The sequence below is a fragment of the Haliotis cracherodii genome, unplaced genomic scaffold (assembly GCF_022045235.1).
Source record: "Haliotis cracherodii isolate W230 unplaced genomic scaffold, xgHalCrac1.p SCAF_24, whole genome shotgun sequence".
Lineage (NCBI taxonomy): Eukaryota > Metazoa > Mollusca > Gastropoda > Lepetellida > Haliotidae > Haliotis > Haliotis cracherodii.
The window spans coordinates 2713334-2727671 of NW_027266280.1; the positions used below are offsets into that span (position 1 = coordinate 2713334).

Here is a 14338-nt window from a genome sequence, read left to right on the forward strand (position 1 = left end):
ACCTCAAGAACACCGACCCACTTGATTGAGTAATAGTTTTGCAGAAGTGATATACAAAAAGCTTATGTCAGCTGGCCCAAATATCTTGAGATATGTTCAGTGATCCCCTGCAAGATTTCAGTATACTCTGTCTCCAAGAACCCCAAGTCTGTTAAAACATGTCAACCAAGCCAAACAGTTGTCTTCTGAATTGATCTTTGGCATCACTATAACTATGTTTTACTCTGAGTATATGTTATGAAATAAGTCGTTTTACCTTCCAACAAGAAATGTTATACTTTGGTCTCCAGAGTAGTTTTTCATCCTGATTATGTTTTAGGTTTGTGGAGTGACAGATAAGCTGTGTATTTGTGTAAAAACTATTCTAAACCCCATTACTTTCAATTAACGTGCGTACAGAAACGCATGCATTAAATGGAAAACTCAGTTGTTTGAAAACAGCATGCATATAATGTCCAATGAACCTTTTTGAAACACAATTTAATTTCCGCAACACAATTTCAAGCTAATTTACTTTCCGACTCAAGCCTATATTTAGAACCATTACATACATCTAAAACATTATTTCATTATTATTTTTTATATCTCAAAATGCTTACTCATTTTTAGGGAAAAACCCAATTAAAATAGAAACCCTAGAGTAAAAAACTCAATTGCTTAAAAAGTTATCTTGAGCTCTGGGTTGTCATCAGCCTACTTATTGTGTTTTGGGTTTCATCAAAATGATAAACGTCTACAACGAGCATCACTGCAGGGTTCCTACCACATGCATGTGGGGAGGGCGGGTAGCCTTGTGGTTAAAGCATTTGCTCGTCACCATGCCAAAGACCCGGATTTCGATTTACATGGGTACAATATGTGAAGCCTATTTCTGGTGTCCCCCGTCATGATATTGCTTGAATGTTGGTTGTTTCACATTGCAGCAGAGCGGCGCTGTGCAGAAGATGCCAGTGGGGCAGGCGGTGTCTATAGCGCGCACCCTCAGCGCCGGCAACATCGTCGTCAACACCCCTGCAGGAATGACCAATACATTTGCTGCCATCAACAAACGGATGAGTCAGGCGAACTCAACAATAGTAAGTCAGTTTCTCGCATTTACTCTGCATCAGTGAACATATCCTATAGCATTCAGTGACATGAAATACTGTTCAAAGCTAATTTTAACATCCAAGGCTGTCTGTCTGGCCCAGGCTTGATTATTTACCCACCCTGAGGGACGTGTTAAACAAAAACTGGCTTCCACAGGCGGTATGCTGGGATGAAATAAACAATCATCCCCAATGCTTTGCAGAACATTGTGACGTAACAATCAAATGGCATCACTGAACTCCCTGCCACTGAAGCAGGTTAGCTGTACTTTTTGAACTGAAGACATTGCATATTAATACTTTTTAAACTCAAGACACTGATAGTTACTGTTTACAAGCTGAACAAGATGGTGAAATGATCATAACTAGAAGGGGCCGTCGGGTAGCCTAGTGGTTAAAGCTGAAGACCTGGTTAACGCGGAAGACCTGGGGTCGATTCCCGACATGGGTCAATGTGTCAGCCCATTTCTGGTCTCCCCCCACCATGCTGGAATATTGCTTAAAGTGGTGTAAAATCAAACTCACTCACTCATAACTATAAACGTACCCCTGTGTCTTGATATCAACACGAGTCAATAAATGTTTAAGACTAGGGTGAGATTCTCCACATGACACAGCTTTTTCAACCAACACAGACAAGTCTGTGTTTTAATCTGGTATTAACGAATGTTGATATATTTGAGATTCTCGATACACCCAACTCACTTTCCAAGGTTTATCGACAGGCCGTGACAGGCAACCTGACACAGGCTGTACGGGCGCGAGCACCAGTGGCTGTCCACGAGATAACAACAGTAACGACACAGCCCGGCCAGGTCGCTGCAGGTGTCCCAACCGCCACAGCAACACTGCGCACAGCAACAGCATCCGGAAACCTCGCCCATGCCCAGCTAGCTACACAGCGAATACTCACGGGCACCACAGTCACAGGCAAAGGTAAAGGTAATAAGCTTCCAGACAGGGTTTGGGGCGGTCGGGTAGCCTAGTGGTTAAAGTGTTCGCTCCTCACGCCTAAGACCTGGGTTTGATTCCTGACATGGGTACAATGTGTGAAGCCCATTTCTGGTGTCCCCCACTGTGATATTGCTGGAATATTGCTAAAAGTGGTGTAAAACCATACTCACTCACTCACCCAGACAGGGTTTCATTGCGGAGTAAAGTAATTTATCAATGATTGGGGCACATGGTCTTGATAAAATACTATCCGCCACAACTTATGTTGGAGTTTTGATAACCAGTTGACTGTTTGGGAAACACAAATTTGCCTTGAATCAGATATAGTTCTTACTAATAAAGCCTACTGATCATTGCGAGTTGTTTTATTTGGGACGACCATGTGTGTGTCAGTAGGATGATTCTTGGGGGTAGGGACCTGCTGAATTTGGATGGTCTATTTCTTTGTTGATTGTATCATGATATAGCTGTGTTGTGTGTCATGATATTGTTTTTGCTGACAGCTGCCTGAAAGAACGGTCACTCCCCCCTTGAAATAACCTGATACACTCCCGCGTAAACGTGTGTCCCTCGTACTATGCTTGCTCTGAGACTCTCCCGTGTAAACATGTGTACCACATGCTATGCTTGCTCTGAGACTCTCCCGTGTAAACGTGTGTGCCGCGTGCTATGCTTGCCCTGAGACACTCCCGTGTAAACGTGTGTACCACATGCTAAGCTTGCTCTGAGACACTCCGGTGTAAACGTGTGTACCACGTGCTGTGCTTGCTCTGAGACTATCCCATGTAAACGTGTGTCCCTCTAGCTATGCTTGCTCTAAGACACTCCTGTGTAAACGTGTGTCCCTCGTACAATGCTTGCTCTGAGTCACTCTTGTGTAAACGTGTGTACCACATGCTATGCTTGCCTTACAACACCACCCTCTGTTGCAGCCACCACGGTACAGCAGCAGTTAAATCAGTCAGCGCTGAAGAACTTTTCACAGCAACAGATCAACATCCTACGACAACAGCCTTCCATCGTCCGCCCACAAAACCCCCAGCAGACCATCAGGACACAGAAACTCAGCATCACCGTCAGTATTGTCAAAATACTCTCACCTTTGATAATACCCGTGAAAATGAGGGGTAGAATAGGTCTTCAGTAACCCATGCGTGTTGTAAGAGGCGACTAACGGGATCGGGTGGTCAGGCCTGATGACTTTGTTGATCCATGTCATGGTATGCCAGTTGCATGGATTGATGCTCATGATGTCAATCACTGGATTGTCTGGTCCAGACTCGATTATTTACAGACCTCTGTCATATAGCTGGAATATTGCTGAGTGCGGCGTTAAACAACAACAAACAAACTACTGTGTGTTTTGGCCCCCGACAGCGTGGACTGTTGCACACTCAGCCATGATGTAGCTGGAATACTGCTAATATTGCACCACGCTTGCTCACTCCCTCAGTTTGAATTGGGCATGTATGTCATCTGATAAATTTGCAACATGTGGAGGTTCGTAGAGGTTGTCATGTCCACCAGGAAAAAGGTGTCCATTTAAAGCATATCCTGCAACCGTACCTTTGATAAAATCATTTATTTTCAGACTGACCAAATGAGGCAACAGATCAACAAGCGTCCGAATGCCTTAGTTGCACAACAGAAGTTGATCAGTACTCCCCAAGCACTCCTCACATCTGTTGCAACGGTAAGACCAACATATTTAGTACTTCGGAACACAGGTCCTGTGGGGATTCCGTTTCAGAATTAGTGCCAAAGAACTGGTCACATGAATAGATTGGTAGTCGGACTCGGTGGCTTGGTTAATTGAATGTCATGGTACCCCAACAGCGTGGATCGTTGCTGATAATATCAATCACTGGATTGTCAGGTCCAGACTTGATTTACATGTAGCCATCACACAGCTGGAATCTTGCTGTGTGGTCCCGCATTGTCCCTGAATTTGTGTGTTGCTGTAAGGGTAGATGCCTTTGTATGTTAAGATTGATACATTTTCTTAATTCTACTTTCTTTGGAAACTTTAACTGATATGGTTTAATTGATACCAGGTGTTTCCATTCTTGTCTTGTTCGGAATTGGTTGAAATAGTAATGAAAGGTTGTGAATGTTATGTATTTTATCTTATCCTGCATAACATGGGTCCTGTAAGGGGTTTGTTTTTGGCTATTCATTTAAGGGAAGTATTTCCCTGGGTTGTCTCCATTGGAATTATGTTTTGGTTCAACAGCAAGATATTGTATTATATGTTATGCAGATTAAGTATATAAATATCAAATATTTAGATATTGATAATACGAAAATGAATGTGGCATTGTAATGTGAATCTGAAAAGAGAATAATCTGGGAATTGTGATTCTGAAGGTTGATGTTGAAGTTATGTATAGCGTTTTCCATTGATGCCTTCTGTTTCTAAAGAGTCTGTTATGTGTTCGAGCAGAAGCAGGGAATTCTGAAGCAGCCTGCGATGAAGCTGACCGATGAGCAAATGCTGGCGATTCGCAGAACGAAGACTCAGCAAGGTGTAGCCGGGGCGCAGGCAGGGCAGAGTCAGCTGCAGCTGCAGGTCACACAGCCGCAGGTCAGACAGGTGGGTGCAGGTGCTTCCTCAGGGGTAACATGCCGTGTCCACACAGGCACACCACAGGTGCTTCCTCAGAGGTAACATACCGTGTCCACACAGGCACACCACAGGTGCTTGTCACACAGGCACACCACAGGTGCTTGTCACACAGGGAATGCAACAGATGCTTGTCACACAGGCACGCCACAGGTGCTTCCTCAGAGGTAACATCCCGTGTCCACACAGGCACACCACAGGTGCTTGTCACACAGGGAACGCAACAGATGCTTGTCATACAGGCACACCACAGGTGCTTCCTCAGAGGTAACATCCCATGTCCACACAGGCACACCACAGGTGCTTGTCACACAGGGAACGCAATAGGTGCTTGTCACACAGGGAACACAACATATGCTTGTCACACATTGAACTCAACAGCTGCTTGTCACACAGGGAACACAACAGGTGCTTGTCACACAGGGAACACAACAGATGCTTGTCACTTGCCACGCAGGTGCTTGTCACTTGCAACATGGAACACAACAGGTACTTGTCACTTGCCACACAGGGAACACCACAGGTGCTTGTCACTTGCAACACAGGGAACACAACAGGTGCTTGTCACTTGCCACACAGGGAACACAACGGGTGCTTCTTTCTTGCCACACAGGGAACACCACAGGTGCTTGTCACTTGCAACACAGGGAACACAACAGGTACTTGTCACTTGCAACAGGGAACACAACAGGTGCTTGTCACTTGCCACACAGGGAACACAACAGGTGCTTGCCACTTGCAACACAGGGAACACAACGGGGGCTTCTTACTTGCCACACAGGGAACACCACAGGTGCTTGTCACTTGCAACACAGGGAACACAACAGGTGCTTGTCACTTGCCATACAGGGAACACAACGGGTGCTTCTTACTTGCCACACAGGGAACACCACAGGTGCTTGTCACTTGCAACACAGGGAACACAACGGGGGCTTCTTACTTGCCACACAGGGAACACCACAGGTGCTTGTCACTTGCAACACAGGGAACACAACAGGAACTTGTCCATGTCCCCACTGTACACAGGAGGTGCCTGTCCAGCACACCAGAGAGCTCACAGCAGGTGCTTGTCAATGTACCGACAGGGCTCAAAGTCGGTGTTTGTTCTTGTCTAGACCGCCTCCGTGGTCTAGTGGTAGAGCATCCGCCCGGAGAGCGGAAGGTCCGGGGTTCGATCCCCGGCCGCGTCATACCAAAAGACGTTAAAAGTTGGTACTTGTTGTTACCCTGTCTGGCGCTCGGCATTAAGGGGCTAAAACAAGGACTGGTCGAATCGGAGTCAGTATACTGTGTCTGAGTGGGGTATTCATGTTAAACTGCGGTATTGTATCTTAGTGTGCTAGCACTATAAATCGGCATCAGGCCGGACTAGTACAAGCAGCCACACAAACACACACACGTACATGCACGTCGCTATTTAAGTGCAATAATCTTGGATGCGATGTTAAACCCAATTTCACCTCGCCTCACCTTGTTCTTGTCTATTTGTTAATGTTTATAGATATATGTGCCATGTCACATATCAAATTTGGCTATTACTTTATGTTGCGGAAATGTGTATTTGGTCACTCACTGAACACGACACAATGTCCCTTGTGACGAGATGTGTGTTTGGTTGTTCCAGATCATCCAGGCCCAGGTACAACAGGTGGCCAACCAGACCGCCACCTCACAGACACCGGTGGCGACCCTCGTCAAATCCGTGTCGGCACCAGCAGGCACAATACCCAGTGTCACCATCCCAGTCAGCATCAACGTCAGTGTTGGCCAACACAAGGCTGGAGTTGGTAAGTGGTCTTCACAGTCCCATTGATTGATAGGTGACTGACCTTGTTGGGAGTCTAGCGGCCTGTGCTTGTGTTACCAGGCGACTCAATGAATCGGGTGTAGGCTTGGCGACTTGGTTGATAAGTTTCATGTAGATGGAAAGTTGAGGAATGTGGCATTAAGGAACAAACAAATGGTACTCTTTGCTACTGTTGAGAAAGCCTTGGTATGTAGAGAATCTCACCAAACATCTTTTGAAATGAATCAGCTCAACAGGAGTCAAAAGTTTATAACTTCAAGGCTTGGTCTACAAAGCATTGTGATGCAATTTCATTGCAGCAGTATATCCCAGCAGATATCACTTGATCTCACCCAAGCGATAGCTGCTGTGGAAGCCAGTTCGGGATGATAAATGGTTAGTTAGTTAATTATTAACAAAGGTACAGAGGAAGTTTAAGATGGGACAAAAGGGGTAAAAAATGGACTGTAAATGAATCAGTCGTCTTGTTTCTTTCAAGAATGGGGTTGTTAATATTTGTGTCTCTGTGCAGCTCAACGAGCCACCGTGAGCCAGCTCCAGCAGCAGCAACAGAAGATGTACCTGACACAACAGAGGAAGACCCCACAGGGGCAGAAGGTTACCAGTAAGTCACTCATGCTTCCCTGTCGCAACGGGGGCACGGGTGGCCCAGCCGTCTGAGGCGCTGTGATTTGCTGTGCAGAGTTGCATCCCTCTGGCACGCCAGAAACCTATGATTGTGGGTTCGAATCCCTGTTCGCCCCGATTATATTTCTAGGTTTGTCAGCACCATACCCGTGCTTGTGGGTTTCACCGAAGTGGTAAACATCTGCGACCTGCATCACTTCCTCCCACATTAAGCTGACACGCCGTGATAAAACTGGAATACTGTTAAAAGCTCGCTCACTCACTCACACCCTCTCGCCACACCACGCCATCTGAGACCTGCATCACTTCGGGCTTTCCTCCCACATTAATAACCTGACACAGGGTGATGTAACTGGAATAGTGTTCAAATCAGTGTTAAACCGAACTCACACACTCACTCACTCACTGTTACCAACTTGGCCCTCAGGATTTAGGGCACAGATAGGATCCCTACTGGCCTGTTTGTCATCGGAGCCAGCAAAAAGGAGGATCTGTATTGGTCCTGTGTTTGACGAGGCTGACTGACTGTCACTGGTTTAACAGGCCAATGTGACACCTGGAATATTGCCGACTGTTTCATGTAATCTCTGTCTCTCCTCTACAGTGCTTGTAGTCTGTGTCACAGACAGCCTTAAGACTTTGTTGTGGCGTGAAGAAATATTTATACTTGCCCTTCTCTCCAATTCCATCCCTGATTTACATTTGACCTGGGTGACCAATCAAGATATTGGAGGATAGTGTTGTTGTTTCATGGCCTGTTTGAACTTCACATGCTTCCCACCAATCACGTCACCATGATTTGTTCGAGAGGTCCGAATCTGATTTTCAATATTTTCAATTTTCATATTTAAAAAACAAATTATGGCCATTGCTCAGCCTTTTTTCCCCAAAAATGGAATGAAATTTGATATGTGTGTAGTTATTAGTGGAGCTCTTCTCTGATGTGACCGACAGAGAAAACTGAACTTTGCCATGTTTCTCCTAATGATGACATATTTTGTTCAAATCATCAGATTTTAGTTTTACTTTTTTGTCCTCAGTAATTATGCAGAAAGTACTCAAATATAAATGCTGACATCACTTTTTTTTTATAAATATCTGTCTTTGTTGAAGTACAAAATATATCAAGTTTGAGAATAAGAATAATTTTCATGGAATTTTGGAAATCTTTTGCAGAGTAATACATTGGAACCTTCGATACACAATCAGGATAGATGAAGCTGTCTACACTGTTGGTAAACTTCAGTGATTTTTTAAGATCTTGTTTACTCGTTAAATTCTAACGATACCTTTCTCATTCATGATTGTACATTATACATCCTAATTTAAGTTTGCTGACTTCGTGCTCAGGTGTAGAGATGTCCTTGTTTGTTTCAGCTCTGGGCCAGGCTCAGGTAGCCAAGACACAACAGATCCCGCTCATCATCCCTCAACAGAAAGGTGGCCTGCCGTTCACAGGTCAGCTCCTCCACCAGATCGTGAAGCAGCAGCAGCAGCAAGGCCAAGGAGCCACCATCCAACAGATCATAACCCACGCATCCCAGCAACCCACCATCATCGCCACAGTAACACAGGGCCAGGGGACGCAACCAATGGTGGCCAAAGCTTCTCTAGGTTCCTGTGCCCCTACTGCCCACATACAAACACTGTCAGCAGCCAGTCCCATCACCGTCACCCAGGTCACATCCGCGACAGGCCAGCATGCTCCCATCACCCTGAATGTTGCAACACCAGTGTCGCAAGCTGCGGTTGTCAAGGCTCTGTCCGGTGAGCATGCAACAGTCCAGGTACAGCAAGCAGCCTCACAGCCTAAGATAACAACTATCACGCAGAGTCTGGTGTCGCAGCAACTGCAGCAAGTTTCAACGGCCCAGATTCACCAGATTCAGGCATCGGCTCTACAGACCTCTGCTGCGTCCCAACCAGCCACCATCCAGGTGCACAGTCCCATGGTGACGCCGCAGGCCTCGCCTTCCCCAGTCCCTACACAGGTTACTCAGACTATTCCGCAAGCTGCTACTATTGCTACTGTGGTTACTCAGGCTCAGCAGCAGGGAGGAGCTGCTGCTGGACAGGCAGCTCAGGCCAAACCTTCGCCCTATGCCATGAGGACACGCACAAGGAACTGAGTGCAACAAGCCACCAGTTTCCCTATCCATATGCAAGTTCAGGGTCAGATTCATAGATCTCGTTTCGACAGTTTGTTCATAGTTTTCTTGGATTTCTTCGATGTGGAACCACTGAACAAACATGGGGAACAGTGCCCCGTTTCACAAAGCGATCGTAGCGCTTCAACTGTCAAGTCTGTGTGGATGTATGGCGGTTACGTTCACCTTAGCGCTACATGGAATGGGGTCAAGGGCTGATACGTAGCGCTATAACTGTCGTAAATCTATGTCGACGTATAGGAGTTACGTTCATCTTAGCGCTAAGATCGCTTTGTGGAACGGTGCCCAGGGCCCATTGCACAAAGGAATCTTAGCACTCTGACTATCATAAGTCTGTGTGTACGTATGGGAGTTGCTATCATAATTAGTGCCAGGTTTGCTTTGTGTTGCGTCAGCAACAGGCCCATCTGTTTTTGTGACTGGAAGCACCGAGCAGCTAGCAATGCAGTGCATTGATTTCAGGAACAGTTGTCCAGTAAGGACGGCTGTCATATTTCTTGGACCACACTCTTATAATAAAGCACACCTATTCATTACACAGTGCTGTAGTGCTGACTTAACTGTTGATTCATTCATGCACGCACCATTAACATAATGTGTCCAGTGAATAGTGAATTCGTCCATTTATAGATCTGAAGCCGACGTGCAAAGTAGCATAGATTATTGTATTATCCATCTTGGAGTACATATCGTGTAGATTGTTTGTGTTCAGATTGTGAGTACTTATATGTCTGGTAGTTTGTTGAATTCAATTATGTTACAGACAACTAAGTTTTAGCTTAATTTGAACTAATTTTCTGTCGTGTGTAAGTTTTGACAAGGTTGTCTATCGATTGTCTCTTAATGGTGCTGAAGTTCAGTCATGGCAGCAAATAATCTTGTGATGGTGATACGTTTAGATTTGATTTTCTTTCAATTACTTCAAGTGTTGACGTGACATTTGGTTGAAATTATTGTTCTGTTGAGTTGACAATGTGGGAAAGAAACAAGGCCACATTTATCAAATACCAACACTTGCACCACAGCAGTGTGCTCAAGATGGGTGGAACTTAAAGTCTAGGTCCAGGTTAGTGCAATTGTAGTGTATTTTGCATAAGCTTCTGTTTCATACCTAGATCAAGGATTAAAGTGGAATATACTTCTCATAAAGGGGCACCCCATTCTTTCATATTTACTTTCAGTAGTATACATTTTTTATTGGATGAGTCAGATTGTACTGGATGATATATTAAGAAATGGGAAATTCTGTGACAATGTGACAGATCCAAGGTAGACAGCTAGGCTTTGACAGATCCAAGGAAGATGCCGCAATTTGCTGTGCAGAGTTGCGTCCCTTGGAAACTGATTGTGGGTTCGAATCCAAGTTTGCCCCAATTATGTTTCTAGGTTTGTCAACACCATACCAGTGCTCGTGGGTTTCACCAAAGTGATAAACATCTGAGACCTGCATCACTTCAGGCTTTCCTCCCACATAAGGCTGACACACTGATATAACTGGAATAATGTTAAAAGCGGAGTCAAACCCATCTCACTCACTCACTCACTCACACACACACACCAGATTTCTAAGAGAGAAATACTGTATTGCTTGACATTTGCACACAAATTTCCAGGCATACTTTTACTAAACCAATTTAACTTTTGAAAACCTAAGGAGAGAATATGAGTTCTATCGGATCATTCGTACAGGAGGTTCCTCTGCAATAACCCATGCCTATCAGAATGTGCTGTTTGCTCAAGTCATGCTACAAAATTAATCTGTTGTGTGTTTATTCTGTGACTTTTAGTTGTAAATGTTAAATGTTGTGTTTTTGTTGAATATTCATTTTCATTGTACAAAATTCATAAACTTCACGAAAGATTGTAAATTTCTTCTGACATTGACGTTGTACCAGTGTAACTGTTGTGTGTGTCGATGTCGTCATCCCTCATTTGTACAAACCTCACAGCCCTGTAGGCCAACATCGCCATCAGATGCAAGTGAATTTGTGTTGTATGTGGAACCATCAGGAACCAATACTCAAGTCCGGTAACAATTATTGGGTTCAATTTGATATCTCACTGTGACTATTTTTCTTCTACAGTAGATTCTATCACAGTAACTAAATGCCTTGATTCTTACCCCAAGGGTTTCACCAAGTGGAATAAGAAATTCAATTGTTTTCAAAAGTTTTGAGAAATGCAAAACTGATAATGTCTTTGATGATGCTGATCGCACAAAATTTTCAATCGTTTTCAGTCTTGCTGTAAATTATGTACAGGTTGTGTTCATGGACACAATGATGACTTGATGGTTGTGTGTCTGAGCCAGCAGTAGCTGTATGGTTGCATGGCTATCAGTTGTAAATCAACTAATATCATTCTGTGTCCATACAAATATTTCTGAAATAAGTATGTGTGGCCATCTTACAAGGAAATGTTGTATATTTTGACCTGCCAGGCTGTATTATTGGGATATCAGTTAACGTGTATATTGCAAGTGAGATGGTCACTATTGGAGGACAGTGTATGTAAAATAGTGCGATAAGTGTTACAGCTGATGTAATAATTGTACAGAGAAAATATCATGTCTGTATTGTTTTATAACAGTGCTTGTTGCCAATCAATTTGAAAATAAATTGTTGAAATTTGATTTCTTGTTATTGTTGGGGTCAGATCTGATGGGTTGTCAGGTTTTGAGTGTTTTGACTTTGTATTGTGATGCGTGGCACAACTCAAACCTTTGACCTTCACGTGCCATGAAAATTCTTGTGAACTATACTACTCACAAGAAGTTAAGGAACACCCGATTTTCTTCATGACTTATGTTAATCTGTCATGTCATCGGGTGTTCCTTTACTTCTTGTGAGTAGTATGCTAACGGTAAAAAGTTTAAATGTTATGTTTAAAAATGATCAGTGTTTTATCATAACAAATTCATTGACAAAACCCATACCTGGTAACAGGAGACAGGGAGACACGCCCCCTCAAAAGGGTGGTGTAACAACTCGATTCACAATATCAATATCGGGTGGGACCACTTGCGTTGATACGGGCGAGGCAGCGACGGTGCATTGAAGCAACCAGGTGATTAAAAACATTTTGGGGGACGTTGTTCGAAATGTCAACCAAAGAATGACCCAGTTGGTCTTGCGTTACCGACTGGTTCTGGTCCTGTCGTAGGCGTCTAATACACAAGTATGTTACAACACGTGCAACTTGTGGGCGGGCATTATCCTGTTGTGACGTCCCTGCATTTGCACATGATCTTGAACGACATCAACCCGGAGGCGTACGCCATTCAAATTGACATTAACATTGACAAGATCCGTTCTCCGATGAGTTATGATTCCGCTCCATACCATAACACTTCAAACCATAACCTATAACGCAAGTGTCACCTAAGCCTTCCCGGTTTGGACTCTGATAGGGCTCAACTAAGGAATGGTCCGAGCTGTTAACGTGGCAGTTTAGTATCGATTCCGTAGATGCATCAACCTAATATGGTTGTCACGTTGAGGTGACGTACCACATGGACAACCGGCCTGTGTCAAGTCATGAGTGTTGCCCTGCTGTAGGTTACGTCTCCAAAGACATGATTTTGTGTTTCTCTGAACATTAAAATGTCTGGCGACTTCGTTCTGAGCCGTTTCTGTTGCAGCATACCCACGGCGGCGCATATGTTGATTTTCAGCAAGCCGTAGCACTGTGTAAGCGTTATGGTAGAACAAATGTGTTTCTTTTTATGAGCACCTGGTAACTAAAAGGGGCGGTCGGGTAGCCTAGTGGTTAAAGCGTTCGCTCGTCACGCCGAAGACCCGGGTTCGAATCCCGACATGGGTACAATGTGTGAAGCCCATTTCTGGTTTCCCCCGGCCGTGATATTGCTGGAATATAGCTAAAAGGCGGCGTAAAACCAAACTCACTCACCCACTCACTGGTAACTAAACAACAGTAAGAAGCCATATCTTACGCAAATCCTTCTTCACAGCAAACAAACAAGAAACAAATAACACCCAGACAATATCTAAACTGGCACCCAAGTGGTTGTCGGTTCGAAGCTCGGGTCGTCAAAGCCGTGCGTGCAACTCCTTGGGCTTTTCGTGACGCCTTTTGGCTGAAGCGTTCTCATGTCACACCAATGGTCCAGGTTCGATTCCCCACATGGGTGCAATGTGTCAACCCCAAAATGTCTCCGAATACCCAACCACTCATTTACTCACTCAGTCATTGCAGAGTGCGGTGTTAAACAACAAACAAACGAGCAAACTTCTTGGGATTTCCTGCTATAATTGGTACCATGCATCCCAATACCCGAGAGCTGAGGTGAAATGGGGTTTAACGTCGCGTCCACGATTATGGCACTTATAGAGCGACGCGCATGCACGTGTGTGTGGCTGCTTGTACTAGTCAGGACATGACGATAAATAGTGCTAGCACACTGAGATACAATGTTATACCCCACTCAGACACAGTATACTGACTCCGAGCCCACCAGTCCTTGTTTTAGCCCCTTAATTCCGAGCGCCAGACAGGGTAACAACAAGTACCATCTTTTAACGTCTTTTGGTATGACGGGGCCGGGGATCGAACCCCGGACCTTCCACTCCCCGGGCGGACACTCTACCACAGAGGCGATCCCCTAGACCCAAGAGGAAGACTCCCTGATATTACTGTAGTGAACTCATCGTGAAACCCATGTGGAATCTGAAGAATGAGTTGAGAACTCTGGTCAGGACCGTGACGTACATGCTCTCTACCACTGTATCCACTAGAACCTCGACATGAAACACACTCCGGATGTCAAAAATATGTTTATTTCTATTAAGGGACCGTTCGTAATTTAATGATAAAGCGGTGGTGAGGTTGTTTTGTAAAATATTGCAATAAAATACAGTAAGCTGACACCCATCACACCCTGTTCCCCTACAACAAAACACCACCACCACCTTACCCGTAGATAACGAACGGGGTACAGACAGGCGTAGAACAATAATTTCTTGCGTCAATACTAACACAGGCATCGCAACGTGTTGCATGTTTACCACGCAAAAAGCTCATAAAAATGCTATAATGTGCAAATGAGAAAGCA

At 44.6% G+C, this 14338-nt stretch overlaps 1 protein-coding gene across 1 annotated transcript in view; it reads left to right on the forward strand.

The window, feature by feature from the left end:
• LOC139472279 (helicase domino-like) overlaps nucleotides 1-11863 on the forward strand; it is an 81161-nt gene extending 69298 nt beyond the window's left edge. The window contains exons 46-53 of the mRNA XM_071254704.1: nucleotides 924-1076; nucleotides 1802-2030; nucleotides 2975-3117; nucleotides 3634-3735; nucleotides 4486-4635; nucleotides 6290-6452; nucleotides 6984-7076; nucleotides 8477-11863. Of these exons, the coding sequence (XP_071110805.1) occupies nucleotides 924-1076; nucleotides 1802-2030; nucleotides 2975-3117; nucleotides 3634-3735; nucleotides 4486-4635; nucleotides 6290-6452; nucleotides 6984-7076; nucleotides 8477-9228 (1785 nt within the window). The 3' untranslated portion in view covers nucleotides 9229-11863. The remainder of the gene's footprint in view (nucleotides 1-923; nucleotides 1077-1801; nucleotides 2031-2974; nucleotides 3118-3633; nucleotides 3736-4485; nucleotides 4636-6289; nucleotides 6453-6983; nucleotides 7077-8476) is intronic.
• Nucleotides 11864-14338: the final 2475 nt, after the last annotated feature.